The 22,491-nt window shown below is 43.6% G+C and overlaps 3 protein-coding genes across 12 annotated transcripts in view; 1 reads left to right on the forward strand and 2 right to left on the reverse strand.

Annotated features, from left to right (window-relative positions):
• The window catches only part of map4k5 (mitogen-activated protein kinase kinase kinase kinase 5), a 33,293-nt gene extending 30,920 nt beyond the window's left edge, over positions 1–2,373 (reverse strand). For 2 of the 9 annotated variants that reach the window (XM_028970638.1, XM_028970629.1), the window contains exons 1-2: positions 2,087–2,373; positions 1,203–1,462 (exon numbers count right to left, since the gene is read on the reverse strand). In XM_028970638.1, the coding sequence (XP_028826471.1) occupies positions 1,203–1,310 (108 nt within the window). In that variant the 5' untranslated portion in view covers positions 1,311–1,462; positions 2,087–2,373. The remainder of the gene's footprint in view (positions 1–1,202; positions 1,463–2,086) is intronic. The other 7 variants (XM_028970663.1, XM_028970645.1, XM_028970700.1 and 4 more) reach the window with 5 other exon arrangements.
• Positions 2,374–3,193: 820 nt separating this feature from the next.
• atl1 (atlastin GTPase 1) lies at positions 3,194–10,150 on the forward strand. Of its 2 annotated transcripts, XM_028973768.1 has the most exons (15): positions 3,532–3,566; positions 3,666–3,744; positions 5,098–5,348; positions 5,432–5,566; positions 5,680–5,784; positions 6,151–6,201; positions 6,326–6,382; positions 6,463–6,555; positions 6,805–6,943; positions 7,102–7,229; positions 7,450–7,506; positions 7,646–7,717; positions 8,160–8,591; positions 8,846–8,860; positions 9,402–10,150. In XM_028973768.1, exons 3-15 carry the CDS (start codon positions 5,118–5,120, stop codon positions 9,510–9,512), a joined length of 1,626 nt encoding a protein of 541 aa, XP_028829601.1. In that variant the 5' UTR covers positions 3,532–3,566; positions 3,666–3,744; positions 5,098–5,117; the 3' UTR covers positions 9,513–10,150. The 2 variants fall into 2 exon arrangements, with proteins under 2 accessions (XP_028829591.1, XP_028829601.1); XM_028973758.1 differs by lacking the exons at positions 3,532–3,566; positions 3,666–3,744 and adding an exon at positions 3,194–3,468.
• A 3,378-nt stretch (positions 10,151–13,528) lies between these two features.
• On the reverse strand, positions 13,529–19,191 carry sav1 (salvador family WW domain containing protein 1). The gene is made up of 5 exons (XM_028997527.1): positions 18,480–19,191; positions 17,271–17,762; positions 14,545–14,815; positions 14,301–14,456; positions 13,529–14,105 (listed from the first exon to the last, which is right to left on the reverse strand). Exons 1-5 carry the CDS (start codon positions 18,571–18,573, stop codon positions 13,892–13,894), a joined length of 1,227 nt encoding a protein of 408 aa, XP_028853360.1. The 5' UTR covers positions 18,574–19,191; the 3' UTR covers positions 13,529–13,891.
• Between the last annotated feature and the right edge of the window lie 3,300 nt (positions 19,192–22,491).

Genomic DNA, 22,491 nt, shown 5'->3' on the forward strand with positions numbered 1-22,491 from the left:
TATAAAATTTAGGCCAGTGTGTTTGAAATTCTAATGCACAAACAATACATAAATGTATAAATACATTATAGTTTTTCTTCGTCTAGCACCTAACAATCTCTGAGCATGCTCTTCACTGACAAGTTTGAGCCTTATCAGGGCTCTTAGTTTGTAAACTCAATATTCTATAGAAGTCGAACGAGAATTGCTGGTGTCTTCCTCTTGTAAGTCGCTTTGGATAAAAGCATCTGCTAAATAAAGTAAAGTAAAGTAATGCTATGTAAAATGTACTGAAGGGGAAAAAGTGGGCCATTGCATAATACAATTTAATATTTAAGGGGTCCAGGAAACACAATTTATAAGTGACACAATATTATAAGAGCTTTCATTTTTAAGGAATGTTCTTTTATTTTAAATGTGGGGCTGAATTTCCTGGAAAAAGTAGCATAGCAAGCTCCAAGAATCCTAGCCAAGAAACCGCATGCATCTCAGAACTGGAGATCAGCGACACTCATTTATACAAAACAGTCATGAAAACAGGAGCTGTGTGTGAGCCTCTTTCTCAATCACTGGTGCAGACACACACACACACCACACACACACTTTAACACTGTTAAAGGTTATGAAATGCAGCCTACTCCATCTGCCAGCTACTTAAACAGTGCAAATTCCTTTCTGCAAATTGAAAATGTGTTTTATATTAATATATTATATATATTTATATTAACACTTTACTGCAAGGGATGGTACTACGACTCAAATCATGAAAACACAATCATGAAAAAACGCACACAAACACAGAGCTAATACAATACTGCACTTCCCATATCATGTGAAAAGCAAATACTTATTTCTAGAAAGTGTGATCAAAATATGGATTAAAGGACATGTAAAATACTTACATTAAATTATCCAATCAGATTGGACAGAAGGCAATGGCCACTTTACACAGGCATTTTGAATGTATTAAAATGTTACAGAGCATTCCATATGTACATATAGTATGTATTATATAATAAAACTGACAGAACTAATGATACACATTTTAGGGTCAGAGACAATGTCTTTAAACAATCAAATAGGTTTTAAAATGAAAAAACATTGCTGATGCATAATCTAATCTAACACAATCACAAACGCAGAGGAAATTTTTTTATCTGTTTAACCAAACCCAGGACCCTTCCATTTTTTAATAATCAAAAACTTATTGAGAATATAAATACCTTGTACACGTCTCCATATGTGCCGCTTCCGACACGCTGTATAAGCTCGAAATCGTGCTGTGGGTTTCGCCGTTGGATTTCCCCACTGGGTCGTGGATAGACGTCCATTGTGTCTGGCCTGCTGGTTGCTACTCTCCGTTTACATTTACCACTCTTTTCAGCCGGCTGGTAAGTAGCAACACAATGCAGTTATCCCAGTTATCCTTGGAGGCCTAGAAGCACAAAGGTCCCAGGCTGAAATACGGATTTATATCCATTTCCTATTGGGGAGAAAATAAGAAGGGATTAAGGTTAACACTTGCACATGGATTGTACGTGCATTGACGGGTGGAGGCACTCCTCGGCGCGTCACCTGCCAACTCTTTAATCAATAAAGTTCACACATCTCCCCAGCGCGTTGCATGTCGCTACATCTGTTTCGGATAACCGGGCCTGGATGTCGGGAAGGGGGGGGGAGCAGCCTTTAGCCGACTCCTGTGGTAGCGCGATGGGTAACGTAAGCGGTGACTTATTCGGGCCAGCTGGCACGGCAACTCCGCCGCCGTCAAGCGGATGAACTACTTTTCGCGGCCAGAGCAACGGAGGCATTTCAGGCTGCGGGCAGCAGGAGCGAATGCCAGCGTAGCCAAAACGAATAAAATGGCCAAATTTTCCACCAACAAGGGACCCGAATCGAGCTATAACGACGGCGTTTTTTCCCCTCATAAGCTGGACGGCGCGAGTCCCTCAGGAAGCAGTGACAGCCGCCTTTGGCCGCTAATCTTAGGGACCCCGTCCATTAGCCTCCGTGGAAAAGAAACTCGAAAGCTAACAAGCTAACAGCCAAACTCGGCCGCTTCAGAGTTCACCGATTACACCCTTTCGTGCGCGCGGGCAAACTTTACCTTTTGTATTCGACTCGACGCTGGGTCAACAGGGCGAAGAAAAAAAAAAAAAAAAAAAACAGGAGCGTCTGCGGTCAGGGCCCGTCGGCGCGGCTCCGCCGTCGAGGATACATCCGAAAGTGTTTCCCGGTCGCTGGATCCTTCGCGGAGCCGAAAGTTGTCGAGGGCACCGCGCGTTGTAACGGCGCTCCGTCGGCAGCGCAGCCCACAGGCAGCGGTCCGCTCCCCGGCGATGTTGCCAGATCTCTCTTTAGCGCAACTTTCGGAGAATGTCGAAGTCGTGGCGTTTGGTGGAACCGGAAAATGGTTGGCGTTGCAATGTATTACTAGGAGAGCTATTCCGTACATCACAAATAACACGTTTGAGGTGCTTGACGTTGGTTTGTTCTAGATCCAATTAGTATATTACATAACTGCATGTATCCACTGTCTGAGAACATATATAATGGAAGACCTGTGTGTACATTTGAACGCATTGGAATTTGTTACACGTATACGGGGAAACTAGGCAATTTTACACAAGCCTAAATGCTAACGTCCAATGCGCTCCTGGGTGGAGGGGGTAATTACAAGTACTCGCATTTCATGAATTCTTTTCAGGGGTGTTTGCGGCCAGGAGGACCATAATAAGCGGATCTGGCAACTTCTACCTTTTAGCACCGCCTCCGAACGTCACTTCCTGCTTCAACAGCGTACAAAGGCAGAACAGCAGTAGCGGATGTTTTTATTGTTCTGTACAATGAGATTACATTGTCGAGCATATATTTAATTAGAAAGCATATATTCCATTACACATCGACAATACGTTTGCCCACCTCGCTGGAGCATAAGTGCGCAAAGTACAGTTACCCGAAAATTATATAAAATAGAGGATAACGTGGGCATTTGGTGGCCACGGAGCACAACACATTTAAAAATACTTCTGGCTGTAATCAAGTCAAATTGTAATTTGTAATTCATACAAATTTAAACCAGCGTGCCCGTGTAACGGTCTGGCGCCACCTTGTGTTGAGAATTTGTCGCTGCAGTGATATTTTCCACCCACAAAACGGCAAATTGACTGTACGGCTTGTCGCGTAAATTAACTAATGTGCAAATGATAAAAAAAAAAAAATTGCGCGTATGGTGAGCGTCCATTGTCTTGCTTGCATGTCATGTCGTGACATAAATCGCTTCCGCCGGTACCGGGGCGTCCTCTAGCGGCGGTCTTTGCAGGCGAGAATGAGGCTGGAGAGTCCTCCGCCGGATGAGAGAGCATCTTCTGCGAACGATCCGAACGGGAGGTCCCGGGCTCCATGACAGCTCAGTAGAACCCTGCCCGCCGCAGATACTCGGTCGCAGACGCGCGATGGCCAGGAACCGCAAGGACAGGGACAGCTGGGGTGAGTGGCGATTTTACGGGGGAATTTTTCTCGCCGGAGACGGAGACCTTGTTTTCTCCGGTGGCAGCAGCCGAGGCCAGATGAAGGAAACAACCGCGGTGCGCACCTGATTTTTAAAATGTTTTTATTATTATTATTTTTTTGGCGTTCGCCAGTAAACCCGAACGCGGTTTTCCGTCTTGTATTTTATACTGCAGCGATCGTAAACATGTGACATAAATCCCGCGTTCTCCTCCACCTCAACGGGTTGGCCTGGACCACAGCCCCATCGTCGCTGTGAGACACACACACACACACACACACACACACACACACACACACACACACACACGCACTCGGTCAGGGGGGTGGGCTTCATTTTGGTCACGCCGTTTGACATTACATTTTGAATATTATAAGACAAGATGGTACGACAAGATTATTATTATTTTTAACACCGTAAATATTAACAGGATGGCGACGGAGACCTTTGACACACGCGCGCCCCGTGCCGATTATGGATTCCACGCCAGCGTCACGTGACGCGTGTCATGCGACGCATTCACAGCGTCCGCCGACGGACGTGAATTGCGGGCCCGTTATAGCGCGTCTTTGTGCAGGGGACGCGTACTCGTCCTGGCGTTCGCCGCTGACCTACATAAGACCCGTCGTGACGATGAAATGGCTGTCCCTGAATCGTGGGGGTGGGGGGGGTACGCGGACCTGGCCGTGCTGCTTCGTGAATAAATGCATTTTGCGTGGAGGACGGTGTCGTTTTCCGTGGCGGAAAGTGGCCAGGCCGCCCGTGGCCGTATCGGACAGCCTGCTCTGGCTGAGAAATGAGTTGGGCATGGCGATCCATTAGGATCCATTAGACGCGTGGTGACCGGAGGAAAATGCAACAGTGGTGATGTCTTTTAGACCCCACACCACATATCCTGCAGTTCATCTGTCTTAAGTTTGACAAACAAAGATTTCGAGAAGAATCGTTACCTTCTGAGAAACTGGCAATCCCATGGGGTCCCTTCGCTGGTGGGAGCTGAAATCATTTTAAATAAGATTATTTTATAACAAGTTAAAGAGTAATTATGAGCAGCCTGTGCTTTGTGTCTCCCAATGATCTCTGAATGCATAACTGTGACAGTGAATTACGCATTTTTCCATACATACAAGATAACTAGTTCAACTGACATAAAATATAATGAAGCCTCAGTCAGCCATCAGATTTTCTGAACATTCAGAACTAATAATTCACTGTTGCTATTTCCTTTTCCCACAGTTTCCACTATGACCATCCCACTCACATTCCGTAGAAGAGTGGTACTGCTGAATTTTCCTGTGTTTTTCCTCCCTGTCCTTCCTTCTCACACACACTTTGTGTGTATGCTGTGGCCTAGCCTAGGCCCATCCCACGCAGTCCAGCTTTAGCCAACAAACAGCAGGGGGAGAGGACACAGCGTTTCTATAACATTCCCTCAACGTTTCTGTGCCCCTCTCCTCTCTCAGACCTAATGGCCTCTCCGTGCTGCCAGAGCAGATGACTGGTGTTGGTCATTAGCAGGCGTGGCATGTCTTTCAACCATGTGATGATGTCTATCGAACTGTAATTGATTCTAATCGAGACATTTACTCTGGGTCTGTTTTCTCCAGGCTCCTTCACTGATAAGGGGATGTATGACTGGAGTTCGGAAGAGGAGGAGCCTGATGGGCGGGCGCGGCCCATACAGGTGCTGATTGTCAAAGATGACCACTCTTTTGAGCTGGATGAGGCGGCACTTACTCGCATCCTGTTGGCAGAGGAGGTGAGAGACCGTGAAGTGGTGGCCATTTCAGTGGCTGGAGCCTTCCGGAAAGGCAAATCCTTCCTCATGGACTTCATGCTACGCTACATGTACAACCTGGTAAGCATACGATCTACATGTATTTTAACATTGACATTTTAATGCTCAAACCAAGCCTCTATTGTGTGTACACGTGTACACAGGCTTCTGATAATTGGCTGGGAGATGCTGAGGAACCCCTTACAGGGTTTTCCTGGAGGGGAGGGTCAGAGCGCGAGACTACTGGCATCCAGATCTGGAGTGAAGTCTTTCTGGTTGATAAACCAGATGGAAGCAAGGTGAAATTCACACAAGGGACATATAACATTTTAATGAATGTTATTGATTGCTAAATGCCGGGTTTTACATTATTAACTCCATAATTAATACATTTTGTCTTCCCATGCAAAAGGTGGCAGTGCTGTTAATGGACACCCAGGGAACATTTGACAGCCAGTCGACCCTGAGGGATTCGGCTACTGTGTTCGCACTCAGCACCATGATCAGTTCTATGCAGGTTTGTGGAATGCTTGGCTAGATTCATGTTCTTCCTGCTTAATTTGAAGAATTAATATGCACAACTTCAATCCAAATCGTATGTACGTCATGAGGTAGAATAAGGCCATAATTAAAACCGGTAGGACGGAACACCACAACACAAAAACGCTCACGCAACTTCTGTAGCTAGGGACATAGCAACGGCAAGACAGTTGAGGCCGGCTTACATAGATACAAACAAAGGTGAAAACAACCAGGGTCAAAAGTTCATGGGGCTCCTGTCTAACAGGGCGTGGCCAGGCTCCACCTTCGTTTGGCTATAGGTGGTTTCTGATTGTTTTTTTTTTTTAAATCCTTTAAAAATCCTTTCTTATCATTGCAACAGGTGTACAACATCTCCCAGAACGTCCAGGAAGATGACCTGCAGCATCTCCAGGTGACCTAATGGCTTAGTGTGAAGCCGAAACTGAAATAAAGTTGTGTGTAGACTTTGTGTTTGTCAGGCACAACACCAAGTTCTTTTAAACTGTTCTCTTGTTCTCATACATTTTGCTCTTCAGCTTTTTACTGAATATGGTAGACTGGCCATGGAGGAGACATTCCTGAAACCATTTCAGGTATGTCCTTCTCTGATTTGTTCGTGTTTTTCTAGTGTCCTACACTATTCATGTCACAAGTATTCTAACATTTTTTTCAGTCCATGATTTTTCTGGTTCGAGACTGGAGCTTCCCATATGAGTTCTCTTATGGACAGGATGGAGGGATGAAATTCCTGGAGAAGAGACTGAAGGTCAGAGGTCACAGAAGTGGTTTACTGAAAGAGTGAAGACAGGCCTCGGGGATCTAGATAATAACTCATCCGTATTATTTTTAGTTACTACATTTTATTAATGCAATAATGACATTATCATATGAAATTGGAATTCCAGCAATGGATCACAGAGATATGAAGTGGTTAACTTAATGACTTGGACACATGACTATATATATATACTGGATATGCAAATGAATGACATTGAGATCTTTGGGGTTTGTGCAGATCTCAGAGAACCAGCATGAAGAGTTGCAGAATGTACGCAAACACATCCACTCCTGCTTCACCAACATCTCCTGCTTCCTCATGCCACACCCTGGGCTCAAGGTGGCCACCAATCCCCACTTTGATGGCCGACTTCGAGGTACATTTCCCACTAAAATAAACAGAAGGATTGAAGGAAAATTCACGTTACTGAAAGCGAGCAGTCATACTATCTGCTACTCCACTGTGGATATTTATAGGCTGTCTTTAAACTGGATACTCATTGACCCTTGGTTGGCCACGTCTTTCCCCATGCAGAGATTGATCCTGAGTTCATCGACCACCTGCGGGTGCTGGTGCCCTGGCTCTTGAGCCCGTGCAACCTTGACGTCAAAGAGATCAACGGCAGCAACATCACCTGCCGTGGCCTGCTGGAGTACTTCAAGGTGAGAAACATTAACTGTGGAGAGTAACCTAACCTGGAACACTTGAGGTGAGAAACCTTACCTGTGACTGCCATTGTCATTGTAATCATGTTCATGACCTGTGACAGGCAATGGTCTTCTTAGTTCCTATGGTACATATGATGGACTGGCAACGTAGAGCTACACCCATAATTTAATTGGGCCTCTATAATGAATTAGTTTATCTTTCCTGTGTTTTCAGGCTTACATAAAAATATACCAAGGTGAGGAGCTGCCACACCCAAAGTCCATGCTGCAGGTGCAGATTTATTTTGCATTTCAGTGTTTTATTCTGTATCCCTGTGTACACGTGTGTTAACTGTGTTCCTATAGTTAAAAGTGCAACAGCATACATAACATTTTTTAATTCACTTTTGTTCTGTCCCCTCTACACTAAGGCCACAGCAGAGGCTAATAACCTCGCTGCAGTAGCTGCTGCTAAAGACCTGTACAACAAAAAAATGGAGGAGGTAATCCATCATCCATCCACCCATCCATCCATCAATCCATCCTTGAACTTTACAAAAGATTGCATTCATTTTTAAAGCTTATATCATATTACTATTGCTCAGATATGAAGTATTATATTTCCCTTTAAACCAGACAGCAATGAGTTACTTGAGATGAAGACTATATTACAAAGGCTCTATATTCTGTATAGCTCAAATAATCAGGATAAAGGATTTCTGTAATAACTTAATATTATTCATGTTAAAGTAAACTGTGTTTACTGTAAAATAATGCATAGAATATCTAAATATGCATAGACCCCATCTCACACAATGTAAAAAAAAAATAGCAAAATGTAAAAATTCAAGACAACCTGCTGCTAAGCATTTTAAGATGCCCAAATGTTTATTTTTTACAGGGTGTCAATTTAAATAAATACAAATGTTACTGGTGCGTTTTTAGGTGAGCGGTGGGGATCGTCCATTTCTGGCCCCAAGTGAACTGCAGGCTCGGCACAGCCAGATTCGCGAGGAGGCCCTGGCTGTCTTCCGCAATGTGAAGAAGATGGGCGGGGAGGAGTTCAGCCGGCGCTACCTGCAGCAGCTGGAGGTGGAGCTGGACGAGCTCTTTGTGCAGTACATCAAACACAACGACTCCAAGAACATCTTCCACGCCGCCCGTACCCCTGCAACACTCTTCGTCGTCATCTTTGTCATGTACGTGGCGGCTGGCGTCACTGGCTTTGTGGGCGTGGACGTGATCGCCAGCGTGTGCAACATGATCCTGGGCCTGGCCCTCATCACGCTATGCACATGGGCGTACATACGCTACTCAGGGGAGTACCGCGAACTGGGAGCTGTCATTGACCAGATTGCTGGAGCGCTGTGGGACCAGGTGAACTTGAACATACTGACCCTCATATACACTCATAAAGACACAGACTTCGCCCCTTACTCTCTTATACACACAAAAAAATGAAAAACTGTGTGGTAATTGCAACAATTTGTTATTTGCACCAAATGGTCTTACACCTGATTAGTTTATTTGGAAAATTTGTGTTGTTAATTAAGCAGCACTCATATAAATGATATAAATGCTTAATGTGTGTGTAATGGGTGTATTGCCTGTTTTTTTCCCCTCTCACACAGGGAAACACAAATGAGGTAAGATAATATAAGTTCAACCTATGCACGTTCTTGGAAAAGATAACTCATATTGTGTTTTTGCTGTAGTCGTGCATGCCATATTTAGTGACGTTTCACATTACAGCTCCATTATTTGTCCAAATCTCCTTCTTCAATATGAACTGCTGATGAGACCATCAGCTCAACCAAATCTCACCAAACAATGTATGGTATGAAAACCACTGCTGTGGACATAACCCTCCAAATTTCATCCGGTTTTGACTGCTAAGATTGTTTAGCATGATTTTTTATAATTTTGGACCAATTTCAGCTGATATGTTTGGACGAACGTTGGTCCATTGATTCAAGTATGATCAGAGCTTTAATGGAGGATATTAAGGACATGTCTTTGTGTATCACATGGCCACAAGCCCATGGATTGAGAAATTATGCCGTGATGGTCTCTATTTGAAAGGTGTATTACTATTTTTGGCCATACACCGTAACTCAACTACTATTTTGCGTGATATTTTATTTTTGTCACATTTGAACAGAGAAAATGTGGTTCCTTCTCTTGCAGGCACTCTACAAGCTGTATAATGCAGCAGCCAATCACCGCCATCTCTACAGCCATGCGTTTCCCAACCAAGGGGCGGAGGAGCAGGAAGAACAAGACAGGAAGAAAAACTGAGGGACATTATGGGACATGGCCATAAACTTATTTATTGGGTGGATGGGAGGGAGTAAAAATGGAAATAGAGAAATGGATGAACGTGGAGGTTGATGTTGGGGAGTGGTATAGCGATGTTAAGGGGGAAAGAGAGACTGAGAGAGGGAGAAGTCTACTCACCCAAAGGCACTCTTTTACTCTGGTGTTGGCGGAGCTATCCGACAACGCGATCACTTCTTTATGCTAAAATTGGGAACAATGTGACATTTCTCCGCCTCAGCCAAACTGCCCTGCCGATGGAAACCACACATTTATTGCCAGACACCTACACCTTTCTGTTCAGAAATATCTGTACATACAACACCACGCACAACAAAATGGAAGATAAGTTTAATTGTAACTCTCAACTGGTGGTGGGGACGCTTCTCTTGGTTATTCAGTTAAAGCAACATATTTTTAGCCTGAGGAGTCTGAGGATGTTACTTGTGCACTAAATGTGTTGATCAAAGAAATTGTTCTGTTTCAAAGGGATTGCTGTTCTTTTTAGTGCTCAGTGTGAAACGTCAATGCTCTGTCTCCAATATGCACTTTTTCAGTAGCATGGTGAAATGCCCACCATTCTAGTTCTGATGAAGTATAAAGTAGATGTCCAAATGTAACATAGAGTTTTTGTGTTGTTTCTGTTCACAGTTTAGACATGATTTGTGTGCCAACATAAACTCAGCAGAACACTCCGACTGGAATGGTGCGGTTAGTCCTGAGATAAACACGCACGTCCAAAATCATTGATCAGCCTTCATGACCAATAGCAAAGGGCACAGTCCTGTTTAAGAAAGCGGTCATGGTTGAATTCCAGCAGCCGTTATCCATAGTCATTCATAGCCAGTCCCTCGCCTGTAGTAGCACAAATGGTGCATTACTATTTATAAAGCATATACGATTCGATGGATTTGTAATTTGTCCATACAGGATGTAGGGTGTGAAGCATTGTGCACATAACTCAAGCTTAGAGTTTCATGAAAAAGTTAGGTAAATGTACTATACACATAAAAGACGTGTGAAGAAACAAAGATGCCAGTAATCAGTTTCTGTCCAGGGATGTTTAAATGTAGTCATTCAAGCAGATGTTTTCTGCCTATGTGCTCCCAGCTGCGTTCAAACACTGTGTCCTTTGTCACACAATGCCCTTGGGTTTCGCCGAATGACACAGGACATTGTTACATGTTCAGACGTTATGAATATGAATGTTTTTTATCAACCCAGTTCTCAGGGTTTTGCCGCTAGTCCATAGTTCACTAGCTCTGGAACAGGGGTGAAACGGTTACGACTATTTTTTACATCTCTGCTCCACATTACAGCTCATAAGAATTAATTCCTATGCCCTGTCAAAAAGGACCGTAAACCCACACAGGCTAATGCAGTGTCAATATTCCGCATATAGCATCACTATAATGATATGATATTGTTATGAATGCAGGACCCTTGAAAAGTTTTTCTTTGTTTTTTTTTTTTTTAAAGAATAAATTGTTTCAAATTTAGTCTTATCAAATCAAGGTAATAAATGGCCCAACACTTGTTTTCCTCCAAAGGTGCCAACTGGGTTTTTAGGCATGTGGCTCTTCCTTAATTAATATATTTTGTGATGTGCTCTGTGATATTCTCAGCCAGAGGTTTTGCATGTGGAATGATCAGGGCATCATTCCTCCCTCTCCCTCTGTGAACTCTGTGGTTTGTGGTCTCAAAAATTTTGTTGGTTTTGAACTGTGTTGGGGTTGCTCCATGTACATTTAACAGAACAAAAAGAGGACTTGTTTCACAAAATATTACCTACAAAGCTTCTTGATCTTTTCTTGGCTTTGGCCTATTACGTTTTGCCCAAATGATACACAGTCAACACGCATCTTATTTCATCTTTCATTTGAAAGCTTTTCCCAGACTTTGTCATCTGTTTAGCATAAGCAAAGATGAACTGATATTTTACATTATGCATTATTATTGGATTTATAAACAAGTAAGTGTACAAAGTTGCATCTGTGGTTCATACTTTTTGTAATAATTAGTTTAGAGACTGATATATTTACTATGCAGATTACATTGTATTAGAATAGTCAGTTTCTTATCCATTATTAATGATAGATTGGGGATCAAATCTGTTTTGCAATTTTAGACATTAGGAGTGGCGATTCTAGACCTTATGACCTTTTCCAGCCCACTTCCTTAATGCCACTGTGTGCATTTTGGACTCTTGAGTGCCACCTTGTGGGAAGTGCTTGCTATTGATAGGTTCTTGGCAAAGTGAGCGAATTAATGAGGCCCTAGGAGTGTAGACTACATTTGCACATTGTGGGGGAAAGTACCTGTCTTGGTGTCTTGGATTAATTCCATCCCCACAATCTGGCAACAACAAAAAAAACGCATTTTGCTGCCACATAAACATCCAGTTCTGTGATTAAGGATTTAATTCATTTACAAGGGTCTGCTACCCTGATACCTGCTTTGGGTTCTGATGTTTGAAGAATTTCCCACTTGTGCTCCGTAACCCTCCTTTTGTAGCAATTCGTGAAAACAATTTATACCTGGTTTATAGCAACTCTTGGCATATTTAGAGTGTAAAGAGGCATTCCTTTACTGGAAGTCTGCAGCACACACCACATTTCCACTGGCTAGTGAGACCTTTTATTATTAACTGAAATTTTGTAGGATAGGGATTTGGGTCATCAGTCAGTGGTCTGGTGGTTGTGATTCAGTTCTGCTTTGCCTCAGAATTCCTCTGTCTCTCACTTTCCCTCTTAACGTTTTGTCCGTCCATCTCTTTTAACGCCGTAGACAATCCCCAATACAGAACAGTGCTGTATGTATGCAACACTGGCAAAAAAAAAGGCATTGTAAAATCCAGACAAAAGAACATCAGACGCTGACGACGATCGCACCAATGTTTACATACCCAGACGTTATTGGAAAGGAAACTACTGTCACACGCAATCCGCCCTGCAGACCATCACTTATGACAGGCGCTGAAGTCTTTCACGTAAAGGTCTTCAAGCACAGAGGAAATGCCTGAGCTTGTTCATTACAGATCCAGCGCTTGTCTGGATTTACATTAGAAACAAGGATGCGCCTGTGCTATACTGCCCTGCATATTGGAAAGATGTATTTGACGCACTCGTGTATGCACACACACAAACTCAACGAACGCATTGAACTGAAGAAGCAAACAGTCTCGAAGTAGCATCTTCTGCTTTTAAATCAGCAATTAAATCTAAACCAGCTCTTCAAAAAAATAGTTTCCCAGCATGACTCTAGTCAAGGCTGATTTAAAAAAACAAATAAATAAATAAAAAAAATTTCTTTTCGCCCATCTCTTATACAGCTTTTTAAAGTCATTAATAAGATCTTGTGTTTGGCTATCCATTCTTATTGAATTAATTTTTTATCAGATTTATAATTTACTTTCAGTGTTTTGCTACAATATAAACGTTGACCATATTGCCTACCCTAATCAAGCATGACAATGTAATAAGGGAGAATAATAAGAACTGGAGTAATGATTATTCCGTTCTGCGATACCTCAGTTCTTCTTCGATACCTGCTGGGAAATTAGGTTTTCCTTAATCCCAATCCCCCTCTGGTTAGCCAACACTAAATAATTTGTGGTAAATGGATTTATGGTCTTTGGCCCAGGGCTCAAGCCCTGCGCACTATCTGCCAGGGAAATCAGTTACACACGGGAATGTCTGTTTCCGATCGAGCCTGGTCGAGGTTAGGCCTTTTTCCATGATGGGCTGCTTTGTGTATTTGAACAGTCACTTCTCTAGGCATTATACCAATATAAAACAAGTATTCCATGTCAGTCTGCAACAGGGTTATGGAGATTCTATTAGGTGGTGTGTAGAACTATTTTATTTGTTACATCAAGTGCTGAGTTGAAGAAAAAAAAAAAATTACATCCATCCACATGCACTTGCACACATGCTCCATCCATGGATTAAACTCTCACTGAGAAAAAGGTCCAAGAATACTCAGTCCAAGAATATTTATCAGATTAATGCGCTTGGCACATTTTTTTTTTCTTTAAATACAGGATTATAACAGCTTATGTATGTTCAAAGTAACATATCATACAATTTTACTTTAGTGTTATAGTCTTTAGTATTCTGTATTCAAATGGGTCAGTAGGTCTTTCAGACCAAATCAAGTCCATTGCTTCTAGGGGAAGGGAGAAGAGTAGCACGTGAAGGATTTGGATTCAGCAATAAAGGCACGGGTGTATTTGGTATGATGAAATGATAATAAAGTTAAAATAATAACAACAACAATGTCTGAGGACCTCAACAACCTCTGTACACCCAAAGTAAGACGAGTCATGGCAAGGCCTCCACCTCCAACCGAAGTCCCTACAGTCACAGGTTGCCAGGGTAGCTCTTGCCATGTTGCTGGGAGTACCACTGCTGCCTCTGCTTGCGGGTGTCGACCTCGGTGAGCAGTGCCTGGCGATAGGCCTCGTAGGATTTTACAATGCGTTCCAGCTCCTTCATAAACAGAAGCTTCAGCATGCCCTGATACGTGTCAAGATCCACCAGTTGGAACAGCTCCCACTTCAGGATGTGGTCATACCTGGTCAATAAAACACGCACTATTAACATTAATATACTCTGAGTCAATAATGACAACCTTGGAGAACTGAAACGGACCGGAGTTGGATTTAAGGCTAGATTCTAGATTCAAATAAAATTATTTAGGACTTCTGTTAGCACCATATTCTAAAAAATAAATACTACTATTGTTCTCAAGCAATGTAATGATACCCACTTTAATGGTGCACGGGCATAAACCTGGAGCCAATCGGGAATCTCTGCGGTGTGGTAGGGGTTGGCTGGGACCAGTACTGGCTGGTTGCGGTCAGATGGGCGGGGCTGGTACGTTATGGGAGGGGGAAGTGGTGGAGGCTGATCGTAACGAGGCACGCTGTAGAGAGAGCATTCTGCGTAAGCAAGCAGTCCCGTAATCACAGTGCTTACCACATTACTTCACTGGCACAAGACCACGAACACACCTTGGGGCGCAGGGGTGGCGGTACTGTGCTCGCTTGTTGATGTGGTCGACATAGTACACACCAAACTCGGCCGACTCCACCTTCTCCCAGCCAGGCGGTAGCCCTTCGCGTTCCAATGGGTGGCTCCAGTGAGTGGTGTTGGTGTTGTGGTCGATGTAGTACTTGCGGCCGCGGATGGTCCAGTCTACTGACCAGCCTGCCGGCAGGGGCAGCTCCTCCCCTGTTGCACTGGAGAGGTTGCCAAGGGACTTGGCCTGTATGCGGCCGATACCTGAAGATACAAACAACGGTTACAGCACAAGTGGCAAATCTAAACCCTTATCGTTGATACCTGCAACCATTAAACTGAGGAATGGGTTGTAGACAATTTATTTGAGTTATTTTTATTTTGCTGTGTTCACTGAGCTGATTTTATTGTCTTCACTTCGATGTTTTAATAGTACTGGACCAAGAACTCTTTTTCTATCTTGGAGGAAAAGTACAGTTGTCTGAGGCTCTAGGGTAAAACGTTGTTTCCTCTGGGACCGCTTTCATTCCTGTTGCTCTCAGACAAGTCTGCACACACACACACATCCAACTCGAGCTTTAACACACTGCATTCCTCCATAAGGCAAGGCTATATTTACAGGTTTCTGGGGTTTACTGTGCACTGGAATCAACAGCAGGGTCAAATCAGTTTCATGGTTACCGCTTCTTACACTCATATGGCATATAAGGGATGCTAAAATAGATATTTTTTTAAATAGAGATTTTTTTGTTTACATGAGAGAAAGGGAAATGATAAAACAATGAGTATACTTTGAATTAAAGATAAAAAAAATACATACACATTATTGTCTTAATGATTGATATCTATTTTTGAATTTTATGTAGCACTAGTGTGCATACACAACAAACATTTATGGATAAAACGAGACCTTGTTCTGATAGATTAAACACAACATGTAAATTAAATCTACTAATTAAAAAACTAGAATCTAACTTGAGTCACAGGCACAACATACTTTATACCCAGCGAAAGTAAAGATGAAAGAGCTGGCAGCTGGTGAGATACATCACTACACAACTTTCAGTTATCATTCACCTCATCTGCACCATACACAAAGAGATGGACACACATTAGCAGTTCTAATGTTTATTTTGTTCCATTTTTTTTATTATTCCCCCAACAAAATAAATAGATAAAGAGATCTGTCCCCTTTGTGACGCAGCCTTTTATGCCAGGATAAGGATAATCTCGCACATTGCCAGAAATGTACCGACCATGAGAAAATCATATGAAACTTGGTGTGTATTTGTGCACTCTGATGATGTCACTCACTCTCGCCCCTCAATGGAGAATGCAAAATGCTACACCCTGAATGCTTGATATAGCTGACAAATCACTTTTTGTGCTTTTCAGCATGCAGCCTCACACACAACATCATGTTCTTTCTACATTTATCACCTAAACAAAAAAGGAGGACATTTGTTTTTGTTTGTCCTGACATGGACACCGAAGATGCCCCATGACCATTCACGGCAAAATCTGAACACCAGACCTATACCGTCAGCCCATCAACTGGTCTGTCTTTACAATTAAAATAGCATTTTTGCACCAAAATGTTTTCAATTTTACATTTTGTGTCCACCACACTTCTAGCTAGAGCTGCATACATTTTTATTTTGGACCTCCTTCATTATTGTGCTTTTCCGAGTTACACCGTGTAGACTCTACACTGTTGTATACATCCAGTTGTCCTATGTACACTGTTTTAGTGATGTTGTGCTTCTCTGCCTCCTCCTTTCAACATAGTTTTAGTTGGATGCAAAAATTCGAATACTTCCTAATGCCTTTCTGAACACCAACAGCATTAAGGACAAACTCTGACATGTGCATAAGAATGTGAGTAACCAGCATTCCAAAGTGTTCATACACTCCTCAATTATTTGGCCATAGACTGAGTGTGTGTGTGCTTGTGGGTGTGAGGAGGAGATTTAAAAAAAAAAAAAAAAAAAGGTCTTAACTGAGTGTACAATTAAAGATCCCCTATGAAATGTCACTTTGCGAGATTATTTAACATTAATACGAGGTCTCATAGTCAGTCTATGGTTCTGCAGTGGCTAGAAATGCAATATGTATAAAGAGTGCTTTGGCCATTCTGCTTCTTCAGAGAGCAGCAAAGCAGATGGTCGGATCTGGAATTTGTTTCCTTATGTCATCATAAGGGGAAAGGTTACCTCCGGTTTCACATGCTTTTTCGGCCCAGAGAATTTCCCACCCCTCTCATAAAAATGTAACTCCACCGCCACAGTCACGGCTTCCAAATGTGCAAAGCATTGCAGCTGCTCCGTGATTGGATGTAAAAATGAGCACAAATGTATCCTGTCTGAAGAAACAATGGGGTTTTCCTGGAAAAATTCAGATACCACTTCTTGTCTGCGTCAAACGTTGTGGTTGGTGAATGGTGTTGATGACGTAATGACGTCAATGCCCCCTCAACTTCTATAGGCCTCTCTCCTCCTCATTAGCATTTAAAGCTACAGACGCCGAAACGGCACATCCGGGGCAAATGTCACTGTGGGACTGGTTAAAGTGGCCGTAAATTGGCACTAAGGACGAATTTCAGAAAGACCGATATAAAAGCAAAAAAAATGTGTCAGGGGATCTTTAAGGGATATTAGATTGTCATTTTGAAGGCGAGCAGTCACAGAACACTATAAGCGCACCAGTACACACTACATACCTGCCGGAGGTCTATTCTGGGGAGCGTGAGGAGGCAGCCTCTGAAACCCGTGATCGCCTCCGGGATGCTCAAAGTATCTGTAGTCGTCATGGAAGTGTTCGGGGGCTCTCCGAGCCTGTGTCCTGCGGCTGTCATAGTAAGGCGTCTCGGCTGGGGGGTAGTAAAACCTCCCTCCCGCGTCGCCGTTCTCGGCCAGCATGCCGGCGTCGGTGGCGGAGAGGAAGGACTGCTGCGAGCCGGCATACTCGAGCGGCAGCTCGTTCGGGGTACGGAGCGGGTAGGAGGGGGCCGAAAGCCGGTGGCTCTCGCGCCTCGCCACCTCGTGAGGTGGCCGCTGCACCACTGGTCGCAGGAAGCTCTTGTTCCGCGGCACTGCCGTCACCTCCGGGTTGTTCACCACTGACGCATACCCAGCAGGCATCGGTTCGGACAGCGGCACCTCCGGCCTTCTGGGCATGGTTGGGCCATGGCGAATAAAAGGTGGCATCAGATCTGACAAAAGACAAAGAAAAAACAGCATTTAATTTCTTAATTTCTTATGGGGCAGTGGTGGCCTAACGGTTAAGGGAGCGGCCCCGTAATCAGAAGGTTGCCGGTTCGAATCCCGATCCGCCAAGGTGCCATGGAGCACACACACTGCTCCCCGGGCGCCTGTCATGGCTGCCCACTGCTCACTCAGGGTGATGGTTTAAATGCAGAGGACAAATTTCACTGTGTGCACCGTGTGCTGTGTTGACGTGTATCACAAGTGACAATCACTTTACTTTATTATTTATTTATTAAACCACTCAATTCTAATATAACAGTTTTCCAATTAAACTAAGCGTAATTAAGATGACAGAAATTACAGAAAATAAAATAGAGATAATCGTCACTGCTCCTTTCTCAAGAATCCCCAGACGTCTTCCGATTTCCCCCATATGGGATTAACTGGAAAGTCGTTCTTCATTTGGACTTTAAAACTGGAGTTTTAAAAAGTGCTTTTAAAATAACACGAAGTACTTTCCAGGTCAGAACTAAGGTGGTTTTCCGTCTTTAGCAAGAAAACCTACAACAAACTGCTTTCAAACAGCCGAAGGGCTTTCGCTAGCAAGTTCGAGCAATTTAAAGGCCTTAATTAAACAAACCGCGCTGCAATTAGTCACGTTTCGGTTTAAATATGTCGCGAATTTAGCCACCGAAAGGCGCCTTGCGCTGGACAGAACTTACTCCTGAGGAGTGGCGACGTCTCCTTCTTCACATACTTCCCGTGGACCTCGGCCGGCTTGGACGCTTCGTTTTTGCTCTTCTTTCTCGAAAGCATCGCTCAAACGGAGGCGACGTCCATCCCGCGAAACCGACGCGTCGACCGGGGCCCCGAAAAGTGCATTTTCAAACCCCGCGCCACCTAACACGCCGTCGGGAGAAGCGGCTAGCTAGCTAGCTAGCCTGGACAGCAACAGGCATGGATGCGGTGGTGGGGGGAGGAAGAAGGAAAAAAAGAGAGAGAAGAGAAGAGAAGAGAAAGAGGAAAAAAAAAAAAACTAGTGCCAGCTCGACAGCGCCGGACGCGAGAGGTGGACCGGGGGTAGCTTTCTGGCCGGCTGAGCATCCACGCTCGCCGGATCGTCCACGACGCCCCTTTCCCCGCAAGCTGACCGGCGCGCGTCCGTGGTGCGTATGTTGTTAGCATGCGGGGCTAATCCCGGGAGCGCCGGCGGCACCCTGCCCACGCTCTTCCCCGTCACAGGGCTCCCGGCGCCCGGCTTCCTGGTCCGGACGTCCCGCGAACTAAATACGTGCCTAAATACGAATAACGTGTTGGATTCGTGGCAGGAATTGCCTGCAGAAACAAGTAATCAAACTTATAAACAACCCAAACGAGGTTGTGTTGGTGAAAATGTGTAAAATGTAATTGCTCGTTTATGATTCTGTCTCCCTGACCTGGTCCAGGTTTATCTCACAGTCACTCCGTATTATTTACATGGCATGTACTGTACACGTGGGAACAGCCAGGCAGCCAGGTTTTCTGGAGAGTGTAGTCTTGTGCAGATACTACACTGGTTGCTTGTGAAAGTGAAGTGACACACAACGAAATGTGTCCTCTGCTTTTAGTGGAGCAGTGGGCAGCAATGACAGGCGCCCGGACAGCAGTGTACAGTACGTTTACAGTTACGGCATTTATCAGACCCTTATCCAGAGCGACTTAAAATCAGTAGTTACAGGGACAGTCCCCCTGGAGCAACTTAGGGTTAAGTGTCTTTGCTCAGGGACACAATGGTAGTAAGTGAGATTTGAACCTGGGTCTTCTGGTTCACAGGTGAGTGTTTTACCCCACTAGGCTACTACCACCCCAGTGCTCAGTGGTGGATTGGGATTCGAACCGGCAATTTTCTGATTTCGGGGCCGCTTCCTTAACCACTAGGCCACCACTCCCCCGAAATAAGTCCTTCTCATGCAAACGCACCATTTTATGAAGGCTCAAAGAGTCACATGTCATAAACTGTATTCTCTGAGGTTTCCAATGCAGCTGCTGGAATTTACACTGTGATTTAATTCCACGCATCGTGATGAAGGAGCTCGATCAATCAATGCCGAGAAAACATCGCCACAAGGTGGTGTCACTAGGCAAGAAATGGATTCATCTGGAATTCAGGCTGGAACCAGACAGTAGAAATGTCAACACACAGGAATATAACATGGTCTGTATGAGACGTATGAAGCCTTGAAAAGCAATGTTGAATTAAGCTGTTTACCTGAGCATTACCACCGTCAGTACAAATTCTGTGTACTTTTCAGAACCATAACTTTAAAACAAATAAGTGATCAAACCGTGGCAAACTGTGGTCAGGTTAAAGAATATTTCACAGCACCTGTGTCAAAACGCATGATTTGGAATGGTGATGCAGATAAACCCGCAGTGGTGCAGAAACACTTGAGCATTTTGAAAGTTAAGTGATTGTCATCGTGAAACACTGCACACAAAGAAATGTGTCCTCTGCTTTTAACCATCACCCTTGGTGAGCAGTGGGTATCCATTACAGCGGCCCGGGGAGCAGTGTGTGGGGACGGTGCTCTGCTCAGTGGCAGCTTGGTGGATCGGGATTTGCCAAACATCTTCATTTACATTTACATTTGGCAGACGCCCTTATCCCGAGCGACTTACAACATGCTTTCAAGTTACCATCGATGAAGTGATCAGTTCCGGTTCATTAGGAGCCCCAACTATGAATATCTTTTTATTCACTCTGTTTTAGATTCTGTACACAGGTTCGACAATAAGAAAGTTACAAGCTAATCTAAATATTCTTTGAATTCTGTGAATGCTCGCTTGTATAGGCCGCTCTCCTCCTTATTGTCATTTAAAGCTACTGACACCAAAACGGCGCGTCCGGAGGGAATCTCATTGTGGGACTGGCTCAAATTCTGCACCACAGCTGAATTTCAGAAAGAGACTGTAGTATTAGGGGACCACAAAAGACCTATATAAAAGCAAAAAAAAAATGTAATGTCATGGGACCGCACCGTATGCTGTGTTGTGTTTCATATTGACAGTCACTTTCACTCTTTTCATTTCTTCTTTAATGAGCATCTCACGAAGCGGCTTTTGATGATGACAGTAGCGAACAAAGTCGTCATGAAGGTAAAAAGAGATAATGAACGTAATCAAACATACCTTGCTTTCTGCTGCTCCAAAAAAAAGTGGCAAATTTTGTCTGGTACTCTATTTCTTAATTTGAAGCCATTCAATCAGATACAAATATTTCGTACAATATAGAAATCATCCTAGTAAATCCATTATAGCAGCTTGGACATCTTGCCAGGTTAACTGTCCAGACCTTTTGAACATTTCTCTCAGCAGGGCAGCTGATAATACTGGGTTACCCACCACCATCCCATTGCTATGTTGGGGTGTACGGTCCCGGCCAGAAACTCTGGCAGTGACTTCTGATTTTCCCGTTTCACTAACTTACTGCTGATGCAGTATTTTTAAATAATACTTTGACATGTTTCAATGAAGTAATGCAAACAATAATAAGAATTTAATATCTTTCAAATAATTGCCAAGTTATTCTAGTTTTGTAGAACTGGAAGTCTGCTTCAGAGCCAAATGCTGATCCATTTTTGCCACGTCAATGCCTGAAGGGTTGGAAAAACTAGCAGAATATGAGTGTCTCTTAACTGTTAACAAGGGTGTGAGCTAAGGTCTTCACATAAGTTTGACACTTTTCAGACCTGAAAAACAGACAACTCCGGATTTAAGAATTTTGGTGAGTGGAAAAGTTTGGCTTGGACATTGCATCCTTGCATAGAACTGCATCATTCTAATATCAAATGGAGTACCAGGTAAAGCTAATTTACAGAAGGTTGTCATGGCTGCCCGCTGCTCACTAGGGGTGATGGGTTAAAAGCAGTTAAGTCTCTTCAGTCACCGTGGTGGCTTCTCTGGAGATGCCCCAGCCTGAAGCAGTGATGCAGACCTTCCATATTCTGTGGTCTGTATGCTGGAGTCATCATTACACCGGTGTTCTCAGTGAGTCTGAGAAGAGGGCCAGGGGTTGATTTGTGTGGGAATCTGATGATTGTGTGCAGTAGGTCCAGGCTGTTGAAACAACTCGCAACTACCCAGCAGAGGTCATGGACTTGATGACCAGACCCATTTCTTGTCTTCCATCCACCTCTCTCGGACAAGCAGTGCTACAGTTGACCAGTTTGGTGCTCATTATGTTCTATTGACATGTATGAAATATAGAAAGTTGTCATCTAAATTGGTAAACAAGAAACCATGCAGAAAATAAGAAGAACATTCTTTTAAACATGTACAGTTGGTTAGTTGACCAAAGACAGCTGCCACCTAACTAGAAAGAAGAACCATGAGTAGTCCATTAGTATGGATCATTCAAGGAGGAAAAACATAAGCAATTAAATCACAATCTACCAAATATTCTACAACCTCTGCATAATCACTGCTTCATACACAGCATCCTGGCCTAGTCTACTTAAGGTGTCACAGGGCGCAGTGCGGGTAAGGATGCTTTTGCACGACTCGACTCATTTTAATTATTTGGAAATTAATGACTGGAAACTGAAGTTCCCAGAGGAACCTTGCTGAGGGACTAATAAAGTTCTATCTACCTACCTACCTAAAACATAAGGAGAAAAATAAAAACAGCATTTTTGTAGGTGGATAGTAATGGCCATTATCAACTAAAAAAACATGCATCAAGATCATATGACCAAG

The sequence above is a fragment of the Denticeps clupeoides genome, chromosome 1 (assembly GCF_900700375.1).
Source record: "Denticeps clupeoides chromosome 1, fDenClu1.1, whole genome shotgun sequence".
Lineage (NCBI taxonomy): Eukaryota > Metazoa > Chordata > Actinopteri > Clupeiformes > Denticipitidae > Denticeps > Denticeps clupeoides.